Genomic DNA, 17,344 nt, shown 5'->3' on the forward strand with positions numbered 1-17,344 from the left:
GACATTAAGATCTTTCTTGTATAGTTCTTCTGTGTATTCTTGCCACCTCTTCTTAATCTCTTCTGCTTCTGTTAGGTCCCTGCCTTTTTTGTCCTTTATCATGCCCATCTTTGCACTAAACGTTCCTCTGATATCTCCAATTTTCTTGTAGAGATCTCTAGTCTTCCCCATTCTATTGTTTTCCTCGATTTCTTTGCATTGTTCATTTAAGAAGGCCTTCTTATCTCTCCTTGCTATTCTCTGGAAATCTGCATTCAGTTGTTTATATCTTTCCCTTTCACCCTTGCTTTTCGCATTCCTTCTTTCCACAGCTATTTGTAAAGCCTCATCAGACAGCCATTTTGCTTTCTTGCATTTCTTTTTCCTTGGGATGGTTTTAGTTGCTGCCTCCTGTACAATGTTACAGACCTCCGTCCATAGTTCTTCAGGCACTCTGTCTACCAAATCTAATCCCCTAAATCTATTCATCACCTTCACTGTGTACTCACAAGGAATATGATCTAAGTCATACCTGAGTGGTCTAGTGGTTTTCCCTACATTCTTCAATTTAAGCCTAAATTTTGCAGTAAGAAGCTCATGATCTGAGCCACAGTCAGCTCCTGGTCTGGTTTTTGCTGTCTGTATAGAGCTTCTCCATCTTTGGCTGCAAAGTATGTAATCAATCTGGTTTCGGTATTGACCATCTGGTGATGTCCTTGTGTAGAGTCGTCTCTTGTGTTGTTGGAAAAGAGTGTTTGCTATGACTAGCTTGTTCTCTTGACAGAACTCTATTAGCCTTTGCCCTGCTTCATTTTGTACTCCAAGGCCAAACTTGCCTGTTATTCCGATTACTCCTTGACTTCCTACTTTAGCATTCCAATCCCCTATGATGAAAAGGACATCTTTTTTTGGTGCTAGTTCTAGAAGGTGTTGTAGGTCTTCATAGAAACGGTCAACTTCAGCTTCTTCAGCATCAGTGGTTGGGGCATAGACTTGGATGACTGTGATATTGAATGGTTTGCCTTGGATACGCACTGAGATCATTCTGTCGTTTTTGAGGTTGTACCCCATTACTGCCTTTCCCACTCTCTTATTGACTATGATTGCAACTCCATTTCTTCTAAGGGTTTCTTGCCCACAGTAGTAGATATAATGGTCACCCGAATTAAATTCACCCATTCCCGTCCATTTCAGTTCGCTGATTCCCAAGATGTCAACGTTCAATCTTGTCATCTCATGTTTGACCACATCCAGCTTGCCTTGGTTCATAGATCTTACATTCCAGGTACCTATACAATATTGTTCTTTACAGCATCGGACCTTCTTTTCGCTTCCAGATACATCCACAGCTGAACGTCCTTTCGGCTTTGGCCCAGCCGCTTCACTCTTTCTGGAGCTACTTGGAATTGCCCTCCGCTCTTCCCCAGTAGCATATTGGACACCTTCTGACCTGAGGGGCTCATCTTCCGGCATCATATCTTTTAGCCTTTTGACATTGTCCATGGGGTTTTCTTGGCAAGGATACCTGAGTGGGTTGCCATTTCCTTCTCCAGTGGACCACATTTTGTCAGAACTCTCTGTCATGACCTGTCCGTCTTGGGTGGCCCTGCACGGTATAGCTCATGGCTTCACTGAGTTACGCAAGCCCCTTCGCCACGACAAGGCAGTGATCCATGAAGGGGTACCTAGGTTAGGTATAGGCTAACATAGAAGGGTCAGCTATGGCTGAACACATCCTTGCTGTCCTGCAAGAATCACAGGCACAATCCTTTTCCATTCCATGCTCCTCAAATCCAACAGATAAACCCTGACCCCTCCCTTCGGTTGGTTGGTCATTGGAGTCTCAGCCCCCCATCCTCCCCCCTTTGCCTCTTTCCAGGCCCTTCCCAGCGCTCCCCGTAATTGCTTCCCACCCCCGGGAGCTGATGAGAGGGAGGCGTTCAGCACCCTGGATAAGCTCCTGCTGCACGAAATGACCCCCACGCCCATCCGCAAGGCAGTGGGGCAGGTCCTCGGCTGGGCAGATCGCAGCCAGCCCCGGCCAGCAGCGCCTCCCCCCCATAAAGGAGGGCCCATTATGCAAACAAGCCCGTGAATTACTGCCAAGAGGAGATTATCTAACTCCACAAATGATAATTTGCGTTAATTGCCAGCAAGAAACCTTACATTAAGGCAATTGGGGCCCACAGCCTCCGTTAGCATGAGGGAGGAAATGAGGATCTGCTAAATTGAGGCTGTGTTTAAAAGGTTACAAATAGCAGCCTTGTGCTGAGTGGGAGAGCAAGGCAGGTGGGGGGGGACTTCTCTTCCATTTAATCTCTTTGAACGTATGATCTGCCCCCCTCCCTGAGATTTAGGGAAAAGTGGATTTAAAAAGGCAAACCATTTTCCGAGAAAGGTTTGCAGCGACAGAGCAAGCCGCGCCCGGAGATGGCTGGCTGCGGCTGGGGTAGGTCGGGCAGGGAGGGGTTCGGATGGCCCAGTTGTCAGAGAGCTGGTTGGGGGGCAGAGCAGGCAGGGGGCCTAGGGCAGAAGGAGGGTCAAGGGAGCCTCTGGATGCCAGACCTGGGAAGAGCACTAGAGGGCAGCAGGCAGCAAAGACCTGCAGAAAAGTGGTGTTTGCTGCCCTCCGGCGATCTTCTGGAGGTCTGCGACTCGGGTTTAGCGGCCAACTTTTTGGATCATACCCTCCAAACGCCCCTGCGCCAATGTATTCTTTTTATCCCCAAAGGCAAATGGCCGCATGGAAAAGAGGAGCAATTTCCCCGAGGGTCCCAGCAGAAGGCGGCAGGGGCCCTCCGGAAGATCGACCGCTTCCTTGCCCTGCGGGGCACCCTGAAACCTAGTGAAGTTTTAAATGAAATAACCCCGTGTAATCACAGGGCTGCAGCCAAAGATGAACAGAAACCAGTGATCCGCATGGTGGCCAAAGGCTTTTTTCTTGGACGGGGGTGTCGGGGGAGAAGGATCAGGATTTCCAGGTTGCATCGAGGGCTTGAGCAGAATTGTGCGTCTGTGGATCGACCCATCGCTTCTGGGCTGCACTGAAACCACCCGCTTTTCCTGGCTGATCAACTAAGCCCACTTCCTGGGCTGCCCCCTAAATGGTCTGGATTCACACGACCTGCTAAGCCACAGAAAAACTTAGCCAAGCTTAACACGAACCAAATTTAACATGCTGTGGGAATGCATCCGCTGGGTTTCTGACTAACCTGTTTGTCTGTTTGTTTATTATTTCAATGTATTCAGCCGCCCATCTCAAATATGTTACTCTGAGCAGCAAACAGCCATTAGAAACAATATAAAAACAAAACAATAAAAATAAAAAGCAATGTTAAAAACACGATTAAGAAACCCACGGAAAGACCCAGTCCACAGCTCAGGGGTATCGCAACGCCATTGCTGTGGAATACCCACCTTGCTTGTTTATTTATTTATTTATTTATTATTAAATTTGTATGCCGCCCATCTCCCCCAATGGGGAGCATTGTCGCACGGTCTGTAAAATCGCTGCAACTCTTAAGAACGCCAATAATTCCTCCAGAGGTAATTCTAAGGATTAAATTTCTTCTCCGGCTGCCCTAATGATTTCATTAGCCAGCGTAGCTACTAATGCAATTTGGGGAGGAGGCCCAAAGCTGCATTTGCTGTCGGGGGTGTCTGTGGAGGGGACGGGGCGGCGGTGTTTAGAAAAAGTCAAGATGGCAGCCGTGCGATGGAAGCCCTTCGCCCTTTTTAAGGGGGTCACGGAATTAGGGAAGAAATCAAGAGATGTCCAGTAGGCTTCTTCAGTGCAAAGCCAGCTAGAAGGGAGGAGGGAGGGAATTTAAATCAGCCAGTCGTTCTGCTAAAGTAATGATCGGCTTTTTCCCAGCAGAAATTTCCCTCCTGAAACTGCTCTTTGTGCTACGTTAGTTCAGGGGAGGTTTTCAACTTGGAAAAAAATGCTGCAGGAACTGGGGGGGTCAAAAAAGTCAAGATGGTGGCCACAAGTGGGCAATTGAACGTTAAAAAGGGGCAAGGCTTTGATTGCACCGTTGCAGCTGCCATCTTGACTTTTCTGACCCCCTCCCACACAGATCCCTCTGGTGATGTTCTGACAGTGGCCCCAGAAGCAGCCGACAGATGGGGAAGCAGGTGGATTCTGCGTCCTGCGAGGACTTTGGGGCAGCTGTTTGGGAGTTGCCAGACTGAAATATGTGTTGCTCGACACGGGGAAGGAGAGACAGGCTGCAGAATGATCTGTGGGGTTGGGAAGGCTTTACTGGCTCCCTTTGGGATGGCCAGCGTAACTCAGCAGTGGCACTGCCACTCATGAGTAATGCCACCATCTCAAAATTGGTCCCATAAAACTTCTGTATCACAGCACACCATCAAGCATTTCCTTTTATATTGCTAAATAAAATGGGACTGTCAGCTTTAGAAACACACCAGAGATAAGATGAGTAGCACTGGCCTTTCAGTGCTGCGGCTGGAAAGTTTGGATGGCTCCGGAGACAAAACGCACGCTCGCAAAGAGGTCAATTTTCTCAGGAAAACAGTGTTTTGATTAGTGGGAGCTGAGGAAGCATCGGTTTTGTAGAGAAGGGATGATGAAGCCTCTGGGTTTTTTCCGTGAGGATCTTTATTCCTTCCGTCCCCAGACTGAGACCCTTGGACCTGGATCTCAGTCACATTGAGTTGCTCTCAATGGCTCTCTGCACTTATGTGCTTTATCTGCTCAGCCCAGTTTCTGGCTTCACACAGTGCCCCAAATCATAGCTAACCCCGAAGCCTGTCTTTACACAACAGAACGAGCCATGCAAAAACTCACCCGAGGATAAAACTAACCAAGCTTAAGTGTACTGTGTGAACGCAGCTGCTAGGCTTGTAATTTACCCAGTTCAGAGCCTCCCTACTAAATTAGATCTTTGCAGAGTGTGGGCAGAGGCTCCGGGCAGAAGCACCCGCGTTGCACGTTTATCAGTGGGGTCTGCAGAAGAGGTCCAAAAAGCCACAGCCGTACAATCAAAGCCCCGCCCCTGATACGTGTAAAAAAGGGCTGGCACTTTAATCACAGGGGAGAGGCCATCATTTTGCCCCCCCCAGCAGATGCCCCTGATTATGGTCCCCCATTAAATTCCTAGTGTCATCCATTTAAAAAAATGCTATCAAGCGATGAGAAACTTTTCCCCCTTATCTTTTGTTCAGCCCCGCGTGCCAGTTCCTTGCAGGTCCAAACATCACCCCTTTGATTCCTTTATTGATGTATTTGCACATTTTGGTTACCCTGTGAAAAGAAAAGCTCACAGCTGCAGCCCAGCCCCTCAGGAAGGTGAGTAACCCTCTTCTTTGCCTCCGCCAGGTTGCCCGGTCTCAAGGGAGGGGCATTTTTCTCTTCCGGAAACTCAAGGATGTGATTGACTGGAGGAAGGTGAGGTGCCTCCTTCTTCTCACCTCTCAGGAAGGGATTAGTTGGGAAGAGCCCACCTTGAAGCTTGGCTCGGTGAGCAGCCCTTTGGCTTCAGCTGCTTGAGGCTGGCGCCTTTAGTTTTCTTGGACTCTTTGGACACGGGGCTCGTCCGCCGTGGAGGGTGGGCTCTTGCTGTCCCTTTGAGGCTCTGCAATGGACCCATCAGCGGGACCTTCTCAGGTTCTCAGTGGTGTCAAGGCTTCTGGTCTGGAAAGACGGATGCTGGTCCTCCCTCCTTGGGTGGCATGCTCAGGTGGGTTCCCATCCAGTCCTGTCAGAGACCGAAGCTCTTGAGGATCTGAATGGAGGAACCTCACCTTCTCCCCGCCAGTCCAACCAGGAGGCTCCAAAGGGGGAGGCAGAAGGATGTCAGGTGGATTCATTTGCTTGCAAAGCCTACTGAGGGTGCCTCTCCAAAGCACTCCAAGGACGGCTGGGCTCCCTGTTCATGGGTGGGAAGGAAGGTAGATCTGACCTTGGGGAGGGAAAGAGAGAGAGGATGTTAAGGGAGGAGAAAAGACCACTGGGTCCTGGGAAAGGGGAAGGCATGAGAAAGAAGGCCCACCTTGATTTCATTCGGTGTAAGTGGGGGAATTCTGACAAGCTTTCAAGATTCGGTTATTCTGTCCTCCAACAAGAAAGAGCATTCCCAGAATCCATGTCGTGCCTGGTTCTTTACCTGGCCTATCCCAAGGGCCAACAGTGGGCTCCTTTCCTGTGTCCTCCTGACACCCTGCAACTGAACCACGTAACGATCGGCCTCGCTGCTGTTCATTTTGACGTGTTCCCTTGGGGACTGTGGGATGGGCTGCCCTGCACTGGCAGGAGCTCCTGCCTCACCTCTGAGCCCCTGGAATTCTTCCCATCTGTGGTACCTGGTGCTGTACAGCCATCCCTGGGCTTCCCAGGAGCTTTGATGGATGGGAGGCAGCTTTGCTGCTCCTTCCAGATAGTGGCCAGTTGGAGGAGCATCCGCAGGTGGTCAAAGAGTCAAGATGAAGGCTGCAACCATGCGATCCAGAGCATGTGGGAAAAGGTCAGGCCTCCAGTTCCATGGTCACAGGCACCATCTTGGCTTTTGACACCCTTCCCTCCCATATGTCCCTGCAGGTGCTAGTCTTGTTCTTCCTCAACTGAGCAGGGCACCCGGTTTCTTTCCCAGGATGGCGTTCGCCTTGATGATCAGAAAGATGAAATTCCAGTGGAGAATTACGTCGCTCAGCGTTATATCGAGAACCCATATTTAATAGGTGGTAAGTTGCCCATTCACGTGCCTACCGAATGTACATTCAACAGACACAGATACACAAACACTCTTTTAATCAGGCTATAACTTCCTAGGCTAGCCATGTCTTCACTAAGAAGCAGTTGATTCAAACTTCTTGGAGAGCATCTACCCGTGCAGATCTCCAGTGGAAATTATGTTCACCAAAGTGCAGTTGAAATGATTTTTCAGGTGATTACACGTCCCAAATTAGTCTTGAATGAGGGGAGAGGGGACATTTTTGTCTATCTTTTGTTTCTCATCTTCCCAGGGGGTTGCCTCCTTGACCTGGTGGGAGGCCTCAGTAGCTTCAGTGACCCTGAGAGTGATGCAGGACTCCTAGTAGGACCACCGTTGCTGAAAAGTCCAAACGGACTGAGGAAGCTAAGGGGAATCCATAACGGTGGTGATGTTAGGTGGGGCTCTGGAGTCATTGGTCTACAAAATGTGTGACTGACTGACTGACTGAACAGGAGAAAGATCTCCAAAACCAGAAGAAGGCAATGGGAAAACATTTCTGTTTTGTTGCTCAAAAAAATATGCAGTTGAAGTACTTAAGCAAGTTTAGGTATCAGAAGCAACTTCTCTGGTTCCTGGGGTGGTTGAACTTCCATGAGTAGAACTTCCATGAGTAGAACGAGAGGTGATGATGTGGCCAGACCAAAGCCACAAGGAAGCCTGGCCATGGAGGATGCTGGTACTCAAGCAGCAATTTTTTGTTTTACAAGGACATGCAAATCAAGCGTGGAAGTGAGAAGCACAAGTCAAAGGAAACTTGAAAGTCCAATAGAAGAGAATCTCTGTAGCTCACGGTTGAACTGTGAAGTCCTTGGTGCTCTCTGAGCTTAGAAAACAGGAATACAGGAAACAGGGAGCACCATCAGTGCGAGTGAGTGTGGGGTTTGTTGCCCAGCCAATTTTGGTGAGTGTGATGATTTACCTAGCTGGGTAATGAAACATCTGCAAGCAAACGACCATGCTCAGAGAGCACCAAGGACTCCACAAAGCTGAAACTGTCTAAGTGGAAATGAAGTGCGCTAAAATGGATGCTTAGGAGAAAGGGAACTTAGTTAAATCAAAACGGGCCACTTTAATTCAAATGATTGCATGATTACAGCAGGAGATCATACAATGGAATAGAATGGCAGTGATACTCAAAAAGGACATCCTCAGCTATTGTAGAGGAACGTAGGTCTTGAGAAGGAGGTGGTGGCGGGGAATGAAACAATTGCTCAGCCCTGGGAAACTAAAAAGAGTGAGAAAGTGACTCAGAGCAGCCCTTTTTGACCTTGTTGTCCTTCAAAAGAGGCAGTGAAAGTCTGAGATGAGCTTTCAAGAGTCTGTCAATATACTCTATAACAGTGTTGTCCAAACGTGGCCACTTTAAGATGAGTGGACTTCAACTCCCAGAATTTCCCAGCCAGCCATTGTGAACGCAACTAAATAATAATGAAATAATAACACTGCTGTGATGGGGGTAGTTTTGACAGACGGCTAGATCTATGAGTTTAACCAACTCTCAAAACCCGCTCCAGGCTTTGTGTGCCCAAGCAGCCTGCTATGGGCCTCCCTGCAGCAGCCTGATCAACTTAAAAAAAATCCTGAGCCCCCTTGAAGTCACTTGTGACCTCCCAGGAGATCACAGCCCATGACTGGAGACCCCTGGCTTGAAGAACCCATATCACGGAACAGTGTTCTATAGAGTTATTTCTCTTTGATTGGCAGGTCGGAAATTCGACTTACGGGTGTATGTTTTAGTGATGTCGGTGAGTAAACCACCCTTTCCCTGCCCCGTCAGCCAAAAGGCTTTTGACCAAATCCAAGAAGGAGTCCTGGGCCTACCAGAAGTCGGAGGATACGAATGGGCCCTCTTATGGAGCAGTAACTTTAAGTGGTCAAATCAAGTCAGAAGGGGAGAACTGGATTACAAGATTTCCCATAATGGAGTTACGTCAAAGTAGAGTCCATAGCGGACCTGGGTTTTGTCTTTAAAAGGGATCTGGCCTTTAGGACAGTCAGTGAGGTTGCCACTTCATCAGCGAGACCACATTATTGAGAGTGGTTTTCATAAAACGTTAAGCTTCAAAAACAGCTCACCAAATTTGCGGGGGGGGGGGGCGAGATGGCAGAAGAGATTCAAAATCAGCAGGGGAGGGGTGCCCCTCGGGGCCCCAACCATCTCAGTTTTGCATTTCTGGGGATGGGATCTGGCCTGGCAAGGAAGCAGGGAGGTAACTTGATGCCCAGCGTGGAGGAAGCCGATAGTGCTCTCCTCCCTCATTTTCCAACCCAAGACCATCCAGGGAAGTAGAAGGGTGGGAGAGGGAGACAGACCATAATAAGCAGCTCATCCCACAGCGCAACATTAAAGGATGGAACTTGGGGCGGTTTTGAAGGCCACCGACTCGGATGGCTTGAAAAGAGGATCATCCAAGGATGGATCAGGCTAGTGGTGGGGATGGCCAGAAGAGTGAGCCTTTTGGCTCTGATCTGTGTGCCATGACATCATCATGCAAACGATGCGCGTGTGCCCTTGGTGCCATTTGCACGATGCTCTCATGACGCGTGCAATGCCACTTGTCCCTCGCTCCTCCTCGAGCCCTTCTGCTTGGGGAATAGGGCTGGGCTGGGGCGGGGGCTTCTATTATTACCTGTCCTGCTTGGGGGCTCTCCAGCCGCATCCCCGTGGCTCTGGGACTTTGGAGCGATCTGGGGCGCCTCTGCTTAAGCTCTGGGATGTTCCTGGCTCCTGTCACCAGCTTCTCTTTCCCGCAGTACATCCCCCTCAAAGCTTGGCTGTACCGAGACGGCTTTGCTCGCTTCTCGAACACGCGCTTCACTCTGAACACCCTCGACGACCACTGTATCCTGGCGCCTGCTTCCAAAGAGACATTGGAGTGGCTGCTGGGTGTGGGGAGGGGGAGGGGAGGCAGGGGCATTAGACGGGTGATACTGCAGGAAGCCCCCCGTGCAGCTGGAAAGCCCAGGAGAGCTGATGTCCTTGCTCGGCCCGGGAACCAGCGTGGTTTGGAGTAACTAGCATGCAGAGGAACGCTAAGCTGGTGTGGTTGGACCCTGCCCAGGTGTCCACCTCAGCTGGGAATGGTCACAGAGGCTGGGGACAGCTTGCCAGACAATTGGTGCATGGCTCATAAAAAGCCAGCAGAATTGCCACTGCACTGTTGCAGCCACCATCTTGACTTTTTTGACTACCGCTTGCAGACACCCGTGGCCAGGCTTCCAATAGCCACCCAGAGTCATCTGGTGAACTGAGTGGCCAAATAAGTTGCGTGCATGCATGCATTAGGAATACACGCACATGTGCACGCACACCTACGGGAGCCTGGGAAGAGATGAGGCTGAATCTGGGAACCTTCTAAGTTATGGCCTTTTGCCCTGGAGGAAGCAGAAAATTGCCCAGTCGCTCTTAAAGATCTGTTTAGTTGCTGGGGAAGGCAGGCTTGGTGTCATGAAGTGGGGCTGGCAGGGAGCTCTCTCTCCTGCCCCACCGCCCCGTGAGTCTTGCCCCCCCTCACCCTTGGGCTCCAGAGGAGACTGGCATTGGGGCTCGAGCTGCCATCCGAAGCATTTCACAATTTGGGTGGTTTTGCTGGCATCCTGTTGAGATGGACGGTCAGTTCCCCACCCTATTTGTTCTTCCCCTCAGCCCCCTTCCCCCTTGTCAACTTTAAGACGTGTGGGCTTCAGCTTCCAGAATTCCCAGCCAGCATGCATGTTTTGTTCTTCTTAATGAGGAAATGACAGTGGATCGATTAAATCATAATGCACATAAGATGGAGGTAGCGCAGATCAGAGATTCTGGGTCTTTGGGCAAGGGGCGTTCAAACCTTCTTGTGATTGGCGTTGCTCTAAGGCAGTGTTTCTCCACCTTGGCCACTTTAAGAGGTGTGGACTTCAACTCCCAGAATTCCCTGGCCAGCATGCCAGCATCCCAGAACTCCCCAGCCAGTCCACACCTCTTAAAGTGGACAAGGTTGAGAAACACTGCCTTAGGGTTTAAAAGAGATCTACAACTCCTTGTGGCAGAATTAGGGTGAGTCTAGTTTAGTGGCTCCCAAATGTAGTTACTGTCACTCTCCATCATGCAGAGGTTCACCCCTCAAAGAGCTGCCACAAAGAGATTTCCCAATTAGCATGTGTGTTAGGTAAATGTATTTGCAAAGTTACTATTCTCCCTATTTGAGGGTTATTTTCACACTGTCAGAGGTACACTTAAGCTTAAAAACAACTTAGACCATGTTAGACCATGTTTCCCATGCTGGCTAGGGAATTCTGGGAGTTGAAGTCCACCCATCTTAATCTTGCCAAGGTTGACAAGCACTTAGATATACCCTTAAGAAAAAGTGGAAATAAATATCTGGACCAGCTTTTCAGCTCCCCAAGTAAGGAGGGGAGGAAAGAAGGAAATCCGTCTCAGGACTCCAAAACTACAAGCTGAAAGCTCTCCTATGCTGACAGCAAGATGCATATTTCTGCATGGATCTCCTTCCAGTAAAGCAGGGTGGGGATCGATTTTCTCTCTTTCTTTTGGGTGGTAGACGTTTTTGCGGCCAGGACCCCAAGGACGTGGGTTGGAGGATCAGTGAATTGGTAGTTGGAGGAGGAGAAAACCCTTTTAGGAGCCAAAGCACGCTTTCCTTATTTATTTATTAAATTTGTATGCCACCCATCTCCCCCAGTGGGTGACTCTGGGCGGCTTTTCTTCCCGTTTGCGCAATCCTTACTCCCACTTGACGCCAGATATTCACCTGACCAACGTAGCTGTGCAGAAGACGGCCCCTGACTACGATCCTGAGAAAGTAAGCATTTTTTAAAAATTCGTTCTATACCTATCTCTTGATCCCTGCCCTGTAAGGCAATAGTTCTCTGGGCAGTTTACAAGAATCCCATTTTTAAAATTAAGCTTAAAATAAGAAATAAGGACAAAGCCCCAAGGCAGCTATTTCTTATTTTACAATAATGATGGTGTGGGGAAGGGCAGGTGTCAAAAATGCCACAATGGTAACTTCATGGCTGCACGAAGCCAGCATCGATGGTGTGGCCACGGCTGTCATCTTGAGTTTTTTTGATACCAGCAGTCCACAAGGGTACCCCTGGCTTGGTGTCAGACCAGGACCTGGGAAACGTGGGTTCAAGCCCACCCTCCGCCCTGAAAACTCACAGGGCGACTCTGGGCCGTCACTCTCACTCAGCAACAGGGTTGTCAGGGAGGGAAAACTGGAGGAAGAGCTGCTCTGTACAAAACCTTGAGCTCCCGATGAAAATGTGAAATAGCCATCTGACCAGCGAAGAGCGAAATAAATCCCCAAATCTGTGGATGTGTCATTGGCCGACCCAGGAAAAGTGGGAATGGCTCCAAAGAAAGGGAAGTGACTTGAAGATCTGGAGTCCTTCAGGTTCTGCATCTGGAGGTGGACGCCACACGTGGTCCTCCACCAGGCGCTCGTGGGCCTGACGCAAAGTCCCACCTCCGGCTTTCTTTGTCGGCAGGGCTGCAAGTGGATGATCCAGCAATTCCGCCTCTTCCTGACGGCCAAGCACGGGGCCGAAGCTGTGGAGATGCTCTTTTCCGAGATGGACAACATTTTCATCAAGAGCCTGCAGAGTGTCCAGAAAGTGATCATCAGCGACAAGCACTGCTTTGAGCTCTACGGTTACGATATTCTGATCGATCAGGACCTCAAGCCGTAAGGAGGGCTGGGAGTGGTCTTGGGGTGAGAGAGTGGGCCGGGCCAGGCCAGGTCAGCAGCTGCCAACCCTTGAGAAAAGCCAGAGAAAGTTTCGAAGGGGGCTGAAGAGAAAGGCGTAACTTTCACTGAAGAATTACTGGCACAGGCGGAAGTTGGAGGAGCAAGGGTGTGGGATGTCCACCTTTCACTTTTTTGGCCAAAGTCTGTGGCTTGTAATTTTCAGCCAGTCTTGACTTCAAATTCTGGATGCTGTACAGACCAAAGGTGGCTACAGCATGGGAGGCCTAAAGCTTTGGTTCCAAAGAAGCGGGAATGAGGTGGGATGTCTGGAGGGCATCAGCTTGTCAGCTTGGAGAAGGCTGGTTTGGAGTTCTGCCTTTGTTACTTACTGACTGTGTAATCAGTCTCACGGAATGGAAACGGGTACAGGTTTGCAGCCTTAAGCTGTGGAAAGGAGGAGGGAAGAAGAGTGTTTAACAGAAGCCTTAGTCCTTGGGGGTCCTTTTGGGATACGCCTTGAAAATTAAACTGATCGGAACCCTGTTTTGGGTTTGAGGAGCAAATTCATAGGAGTTAAGAAAAGCTAAATGACATCTCTCTTGTCTGAAGCGAAAGGAGATGGAAAACCAGGGAGAAACTATCGTCAAGGTTGAATTGTACTGTCCTGTGCATCCTCAAAGACAGCTGCCATTTATCCTTGACAAGGCCATCGGGCGCAGTGAAATGGAAACCTGACCTGTTTGTCTGAGCGTTTTTTGCCCTTGCTCAAACCTTTCCTCTTCCCTCTCCCACTACCTGGGCGCTGTGGCTGTTGGTTTGGTTAGCACCCTTGGTAACTCGGCAGCGTTGCTCCCACCCTGGAGACAGTTTGGTTTAAAAGATGCTGATAAACCAGACGCCAAGCAGCCCCTTTGCGCACTTGTCCACTCTGCTCACTTCCACAGGGCATAGTTTGGCTGTTCAAAATCTGAATCCCAAATCCAACTTTGGCTGTGATTTGAAATTATTGGTGATATCCCAGAGGGTCACTGAGCAGAAGTCTGTCTCTTACAAAGAAAAGAGAAGCCAGTTGCTTATATACTGCACTGTCCTTTGGGTGCCTTTAAAAAACAGGGCTCCTGGCAACTTTAAGATGCGTGGACTTTAACTCCCAGAATTCCTCAGCCAGCTTTGGGAGTTGAAGTCCACGCATCTTAAAGTTGCCAAGGTTGAGAAACACCGAGTTAGTCACTCAGTGTGATTAGCATAGCACATTAGCATAACATCACATAGCATTTGCACAAGTTGCTGAACTTGGTTGCATTAACCTTGGTTTGGCTTCCCTCGTGATCTTAAACCAGCCCCCTTGGCAAGCTGACTTAGCCATGGAATGACCTATTGTGAGTAGGGCTCTGGCCTCGAGGGTTGAGGGCTTGGTAAGATGACAAAGCCTTGAGCACGCTGGAGAAATGTCTTCAGTTGCCTTCTTGCAAAGATAAAGGCTAAGTCTAAATCACCCTCCTGCTTAGCTGCAGCCTCATTAAGCCAAGCACAACCTTCTCCAACCTGCTGAGCATGTGATGCGGGATGGCAGTTGTGGTTCAGTACAGGGAGGGCGGAAAATGGGGAAGCCCAAATAGAAGGATGCTGAACCACTGGGAAGTGTGCCGAGAAGAGCAACAACAATGGTGAGGGGCTTGGAGGCTAAATCCTACGAAGAGTGGTTACAAGAATGGGGTCGGTTTAGCCTAAAGAAGAGAGGGCTGAGGGGAGACAGATAATGATCTTCTAATACTAGAAGAGTTGTCACAGGGAAAAGGGGGTGGATTTATTCTCCATGGTGCCTGTGGGTAAGACAAGACAAGCCTGCGGGTGGAAGCTTTACAGAGAGAGAGATCCAAATTTGAAAGCAGGAGAAATTTCCCAACCATAGAGCCTTGAAGCAGGAGAATGGCCTGCCTCCTGGAGAAGTTGTGGGGGCTCCATCACAGGAAGTTTTCAAGCTAAGGTTGGCCAGCCATTTGCCTGGGATGGTCTAAGAATTCCTGCCTTGGGAAGGGGTTGGACTAGAAGACCTCCAAGCTTCCTCCCCACCCCAGCATGCTGTGAATTCTCTTCTGACATTCTTTGTGCTGCTCCGGACAGGTGGCTTCTAGAGGTCAATGCCTCTCCTTCTCTCACTGCTAGCAGCCAGGAAGACCATGACCTCAAGACACGCCTCCTGGAGGACACATTGAACATTGTGGACATGGAAGGCCGGTGAGTAGAGCACACAGAGAGTGAGGGGCGTTTCAACCCACCTTTTCCACTAATCACCTTGGGATGCAACAGACGCCAGAAAACCTTTCAAGAGGTGTAGCCACAAGCTCCTTATTATCCTCACTTACTGGTTTTCTTGTTGTTTCTTGCATAAACCAAGATCTGCCCATACATAATCATTTAGGCCCACCATCCTCAACCTGGTTTCCTCCAGATAGATCAAACTACCAACCCGTAGTTCTGCTATCTGGGGATGATGGTAGTTGTGCCCAACCCATCTAGCAGGCATCATATTGGTGAAGAGTAAATTTGACCAGAGGTCAAGAATGAGATCCTTTGACCATTTAGCACGTCTTTTCCCACAAGGGAAGAACTTCCAATTGTGGGTGTAAGCGAAACAGAGCCTGTCCCTCAACAACATTGTTCTCTCTCAGGAACAGATTCCCAGGCTTCTGTTGTGCGAGGACCTCTCTTTTAATTCCTAGCCCTGGTGTTAAATCTATTTGTGCTCTTAATCTACTCCAACTAAAGGACCTGCAGCATTTAATATTAAACGAAGACAATGTTTGTCTATCATATGCTGGATTATTACGCAGATGAGCCAGGACGTTCAGGCCATTCATTTGCAATGTGGAATTGGAATGTGCAAATCCAGAAAATGGATTAAATAGGATAAGCACGTTGTATGAAGGTAGCTGATGTTTAAGAAGGCATCAAATAGGATAAAATAATTACAACCTACAAGCATGTCGGCTGCACCTTCCTGTGCTCCACATTCTTTGCACCCTGTTTGGCTTGTCGGTTCAGCTGCCGGAGATGAAGAAACTAAGCCCACGTTTCTCCCAACCCATCATTGGGGTTTATCCTTACATGGAATCCAAAGTCACAGTTTGGAGGTCAACCAGAAGTATCTAACAGCAAAAGGCATGTAGAAAGCAGAGCACTCTTCATTGTAGAACACCTTCCCGTTTCTTTGGCCGCAGAAACTCAGAAAAACTCTTGTGTTACTCCCCTTTTCATCAGCTGCGCCAGTTGCAGCCCCTGGAGCAAAGTAGCCTCTACTCCTGGTGAGCAAAGAGGCCCTTCTGTGAAGCCATGGGCACTTGATACTCACCCTTTGTTCTTGCAGTTTGACGGGGAAGGAAAAGCGCGTTGGGGGCTTTGATCTAATATGGAACGATGGCCCCGTCAGCAGAGAAGATGGAAATCTGGATACGCCAATGAACGGTTTTGTGGCAAATACACACCTAGGTATTCTACCGGATGGCTGTTGGGAGGGGTTGATGGGGTTGACTGCTAATGCTTCGGAGGCTGGCCACGGGTAGCGGTGGGCCTGTCCACCAAGGAACCTTCTGGGGAGGCTGAGCCTCGGTCTCCTGCCTGGAAGCCAATCGCTGAAAAATGCTGAACACGGGCACTTCGAAAAGCACTTTGGTTTGGTTTGGTTTTCCATCTTCCACCACCTGGAAAATGGCTGCACCCAAAAGGCAGGGAGTGAGGACAAGAGGTTGTCATTCCTCCTTGGCTTGACGCCCCATGGATGAGACGCGGCTTGTTCCTCTGTCCATTTCCATGAGACTCGGGACAAAGGGACAAGTGAGGTTTCTACCCTTTCTTCTGGGGGTCCTTTCAATCGGATTGAAGCAGAGAACCATCGGTTCGGAACCCCTTACTCTGTGCATCTGCAGCTCACGAAAGCTTCTGCCTTTGAATAAAACGCATTAGTAAGAAAAGGTGCTACCAGACACCTGATTTTTTTACCTAGCACCATCTTATCTCCTCCACTGCAGGTTACAACAATGACAGAAAGAAACAGCTGAAGCAGCTTTTCAAGTCGTTACAGACACAGCAAAAAGTTTAATGCTCAGCCAGGATGGGGCGGAGTTAAAAAAAATGATCTGAAGTTGGGGGGGCAGCTTCCTGCGTTATAGAGCTAAAGCAGGGACCCTTACCAGCTTTCCTGCCCTGACCAACGTCAGCGGGACGTCCCTTTGCTTTGGAGAGGGCACATCTTCAGGAAAAACCTTGAAGGAAAGGGAGGAGTTTTGACCGGTGGGGCCAAGCAGGAGCAGAGAGTGGCTTTGAAGATGGACATACAGCAAGTCGCCTCTGTTGCAGTCAGAGATTGCTCAAGGAACTGATACCTTACCAAGGCAGACCAACCACAAAAACGTGGAAAACATTGTATAACATTTGCTCTGCCGAGTGGCAGAAGGAAAAGAGTTGCCATCATGCGCATGAAGCTGGGCAGAGAGGTATCGTAGCTAAAACCTCTTCTGCCCATCCTGCCCCCAGTTCAAATGCACTGTAATGAGCACGAATAAAAATGAATGCCTTTGCACTACAAAGAATCCCCCCCCCCAAAACCCTGCTTCTTTTGTTCTTAGTGGCAAATAATATCAAGGAATGGGGAGGAACAGCACCCTGGCCCTAAAGAAACGTGCTTCGTTCTTTTTCCGCACGTGTGTGATTACAGCGGGGAAACAGAAACTTTCCAACTTGTAGAGCATGACCTCCATTTTACGATGAGCTGGAGTTGTGGAATTCACAATTAATGGAATTCACAACTGGGTGAATATCTTAGAGCATTAGGAAGCTCCAGTGGATGGCTGTGCTCAGATACCAATTTAAAGGTTGAATAAATAAGCCCAAATCCTTTGCACATTTAAAGGGAATCCCCCCCCCCCCCGGTGTTCTTTG

General features: G+C 49.2%; 1 protein-coding gene across 4 annotated transcripts in view; it reads left to right on the top strand.

Annotated features, from left to right (window-relative positions):
• TTLL9 (tubulin tyrosine ligase like 9) overlaps positions 1 to 17,296 on the top strand; it is a 30,243-nt gene extending 12,947 nt beyond the window's left edge. For 2 of the 4 annotated variants that reach the window (XM_088153804.1, XM_088153808.1), the window contains exons 5-12: positions 5,324 to 5,464; positions 6,594 to 6,684; positions 8,421 to 8,461; positions 9,471 to 9,558; positions 11,457 to 11,515; positions 12,207 to 12,403; positions 14,531 to 14,644; positions 15,774 to 16,428. In XM_088153804.1, coding sequence (XP_088009930.1) covers positions 5,324 to 5,464; positions 6,594 to 6,684; positions 8,421 to 8,461; positions 9,471 to 9,558; positions 11,457 to 11,515; positions 12,207 to 12,403; positions 14,531 to 14,644; positions 15,774 to 15,969 — 927 coding nt within the window. In that variant the 3' untranslated portion in view covers positions 15,970 to 16,428. The other 2 variants (XM_088153805.1, XM_088153807.1) reach the window with 2 other exon arrangements.
• Positions 17,297 to 17,344: the final 48 nt, after the last annotated feature.

Source organism: Python bivittatus, unplaced genomic scaffold (genome assembly GCF_059951505.1).
Source record: "Python bivittatus isolate LINGU-HERP-01145 unplaced genomic scaffold, Pbiv_v1 ctg000700_np1212, whole genome shotgun sequence".
Classification (NCBI taxonomy): Eukaryota; Metazoa; Chordata; class Lepidosauria; order Squamata; family Pythonidae; genus Python; species Python bivittatus.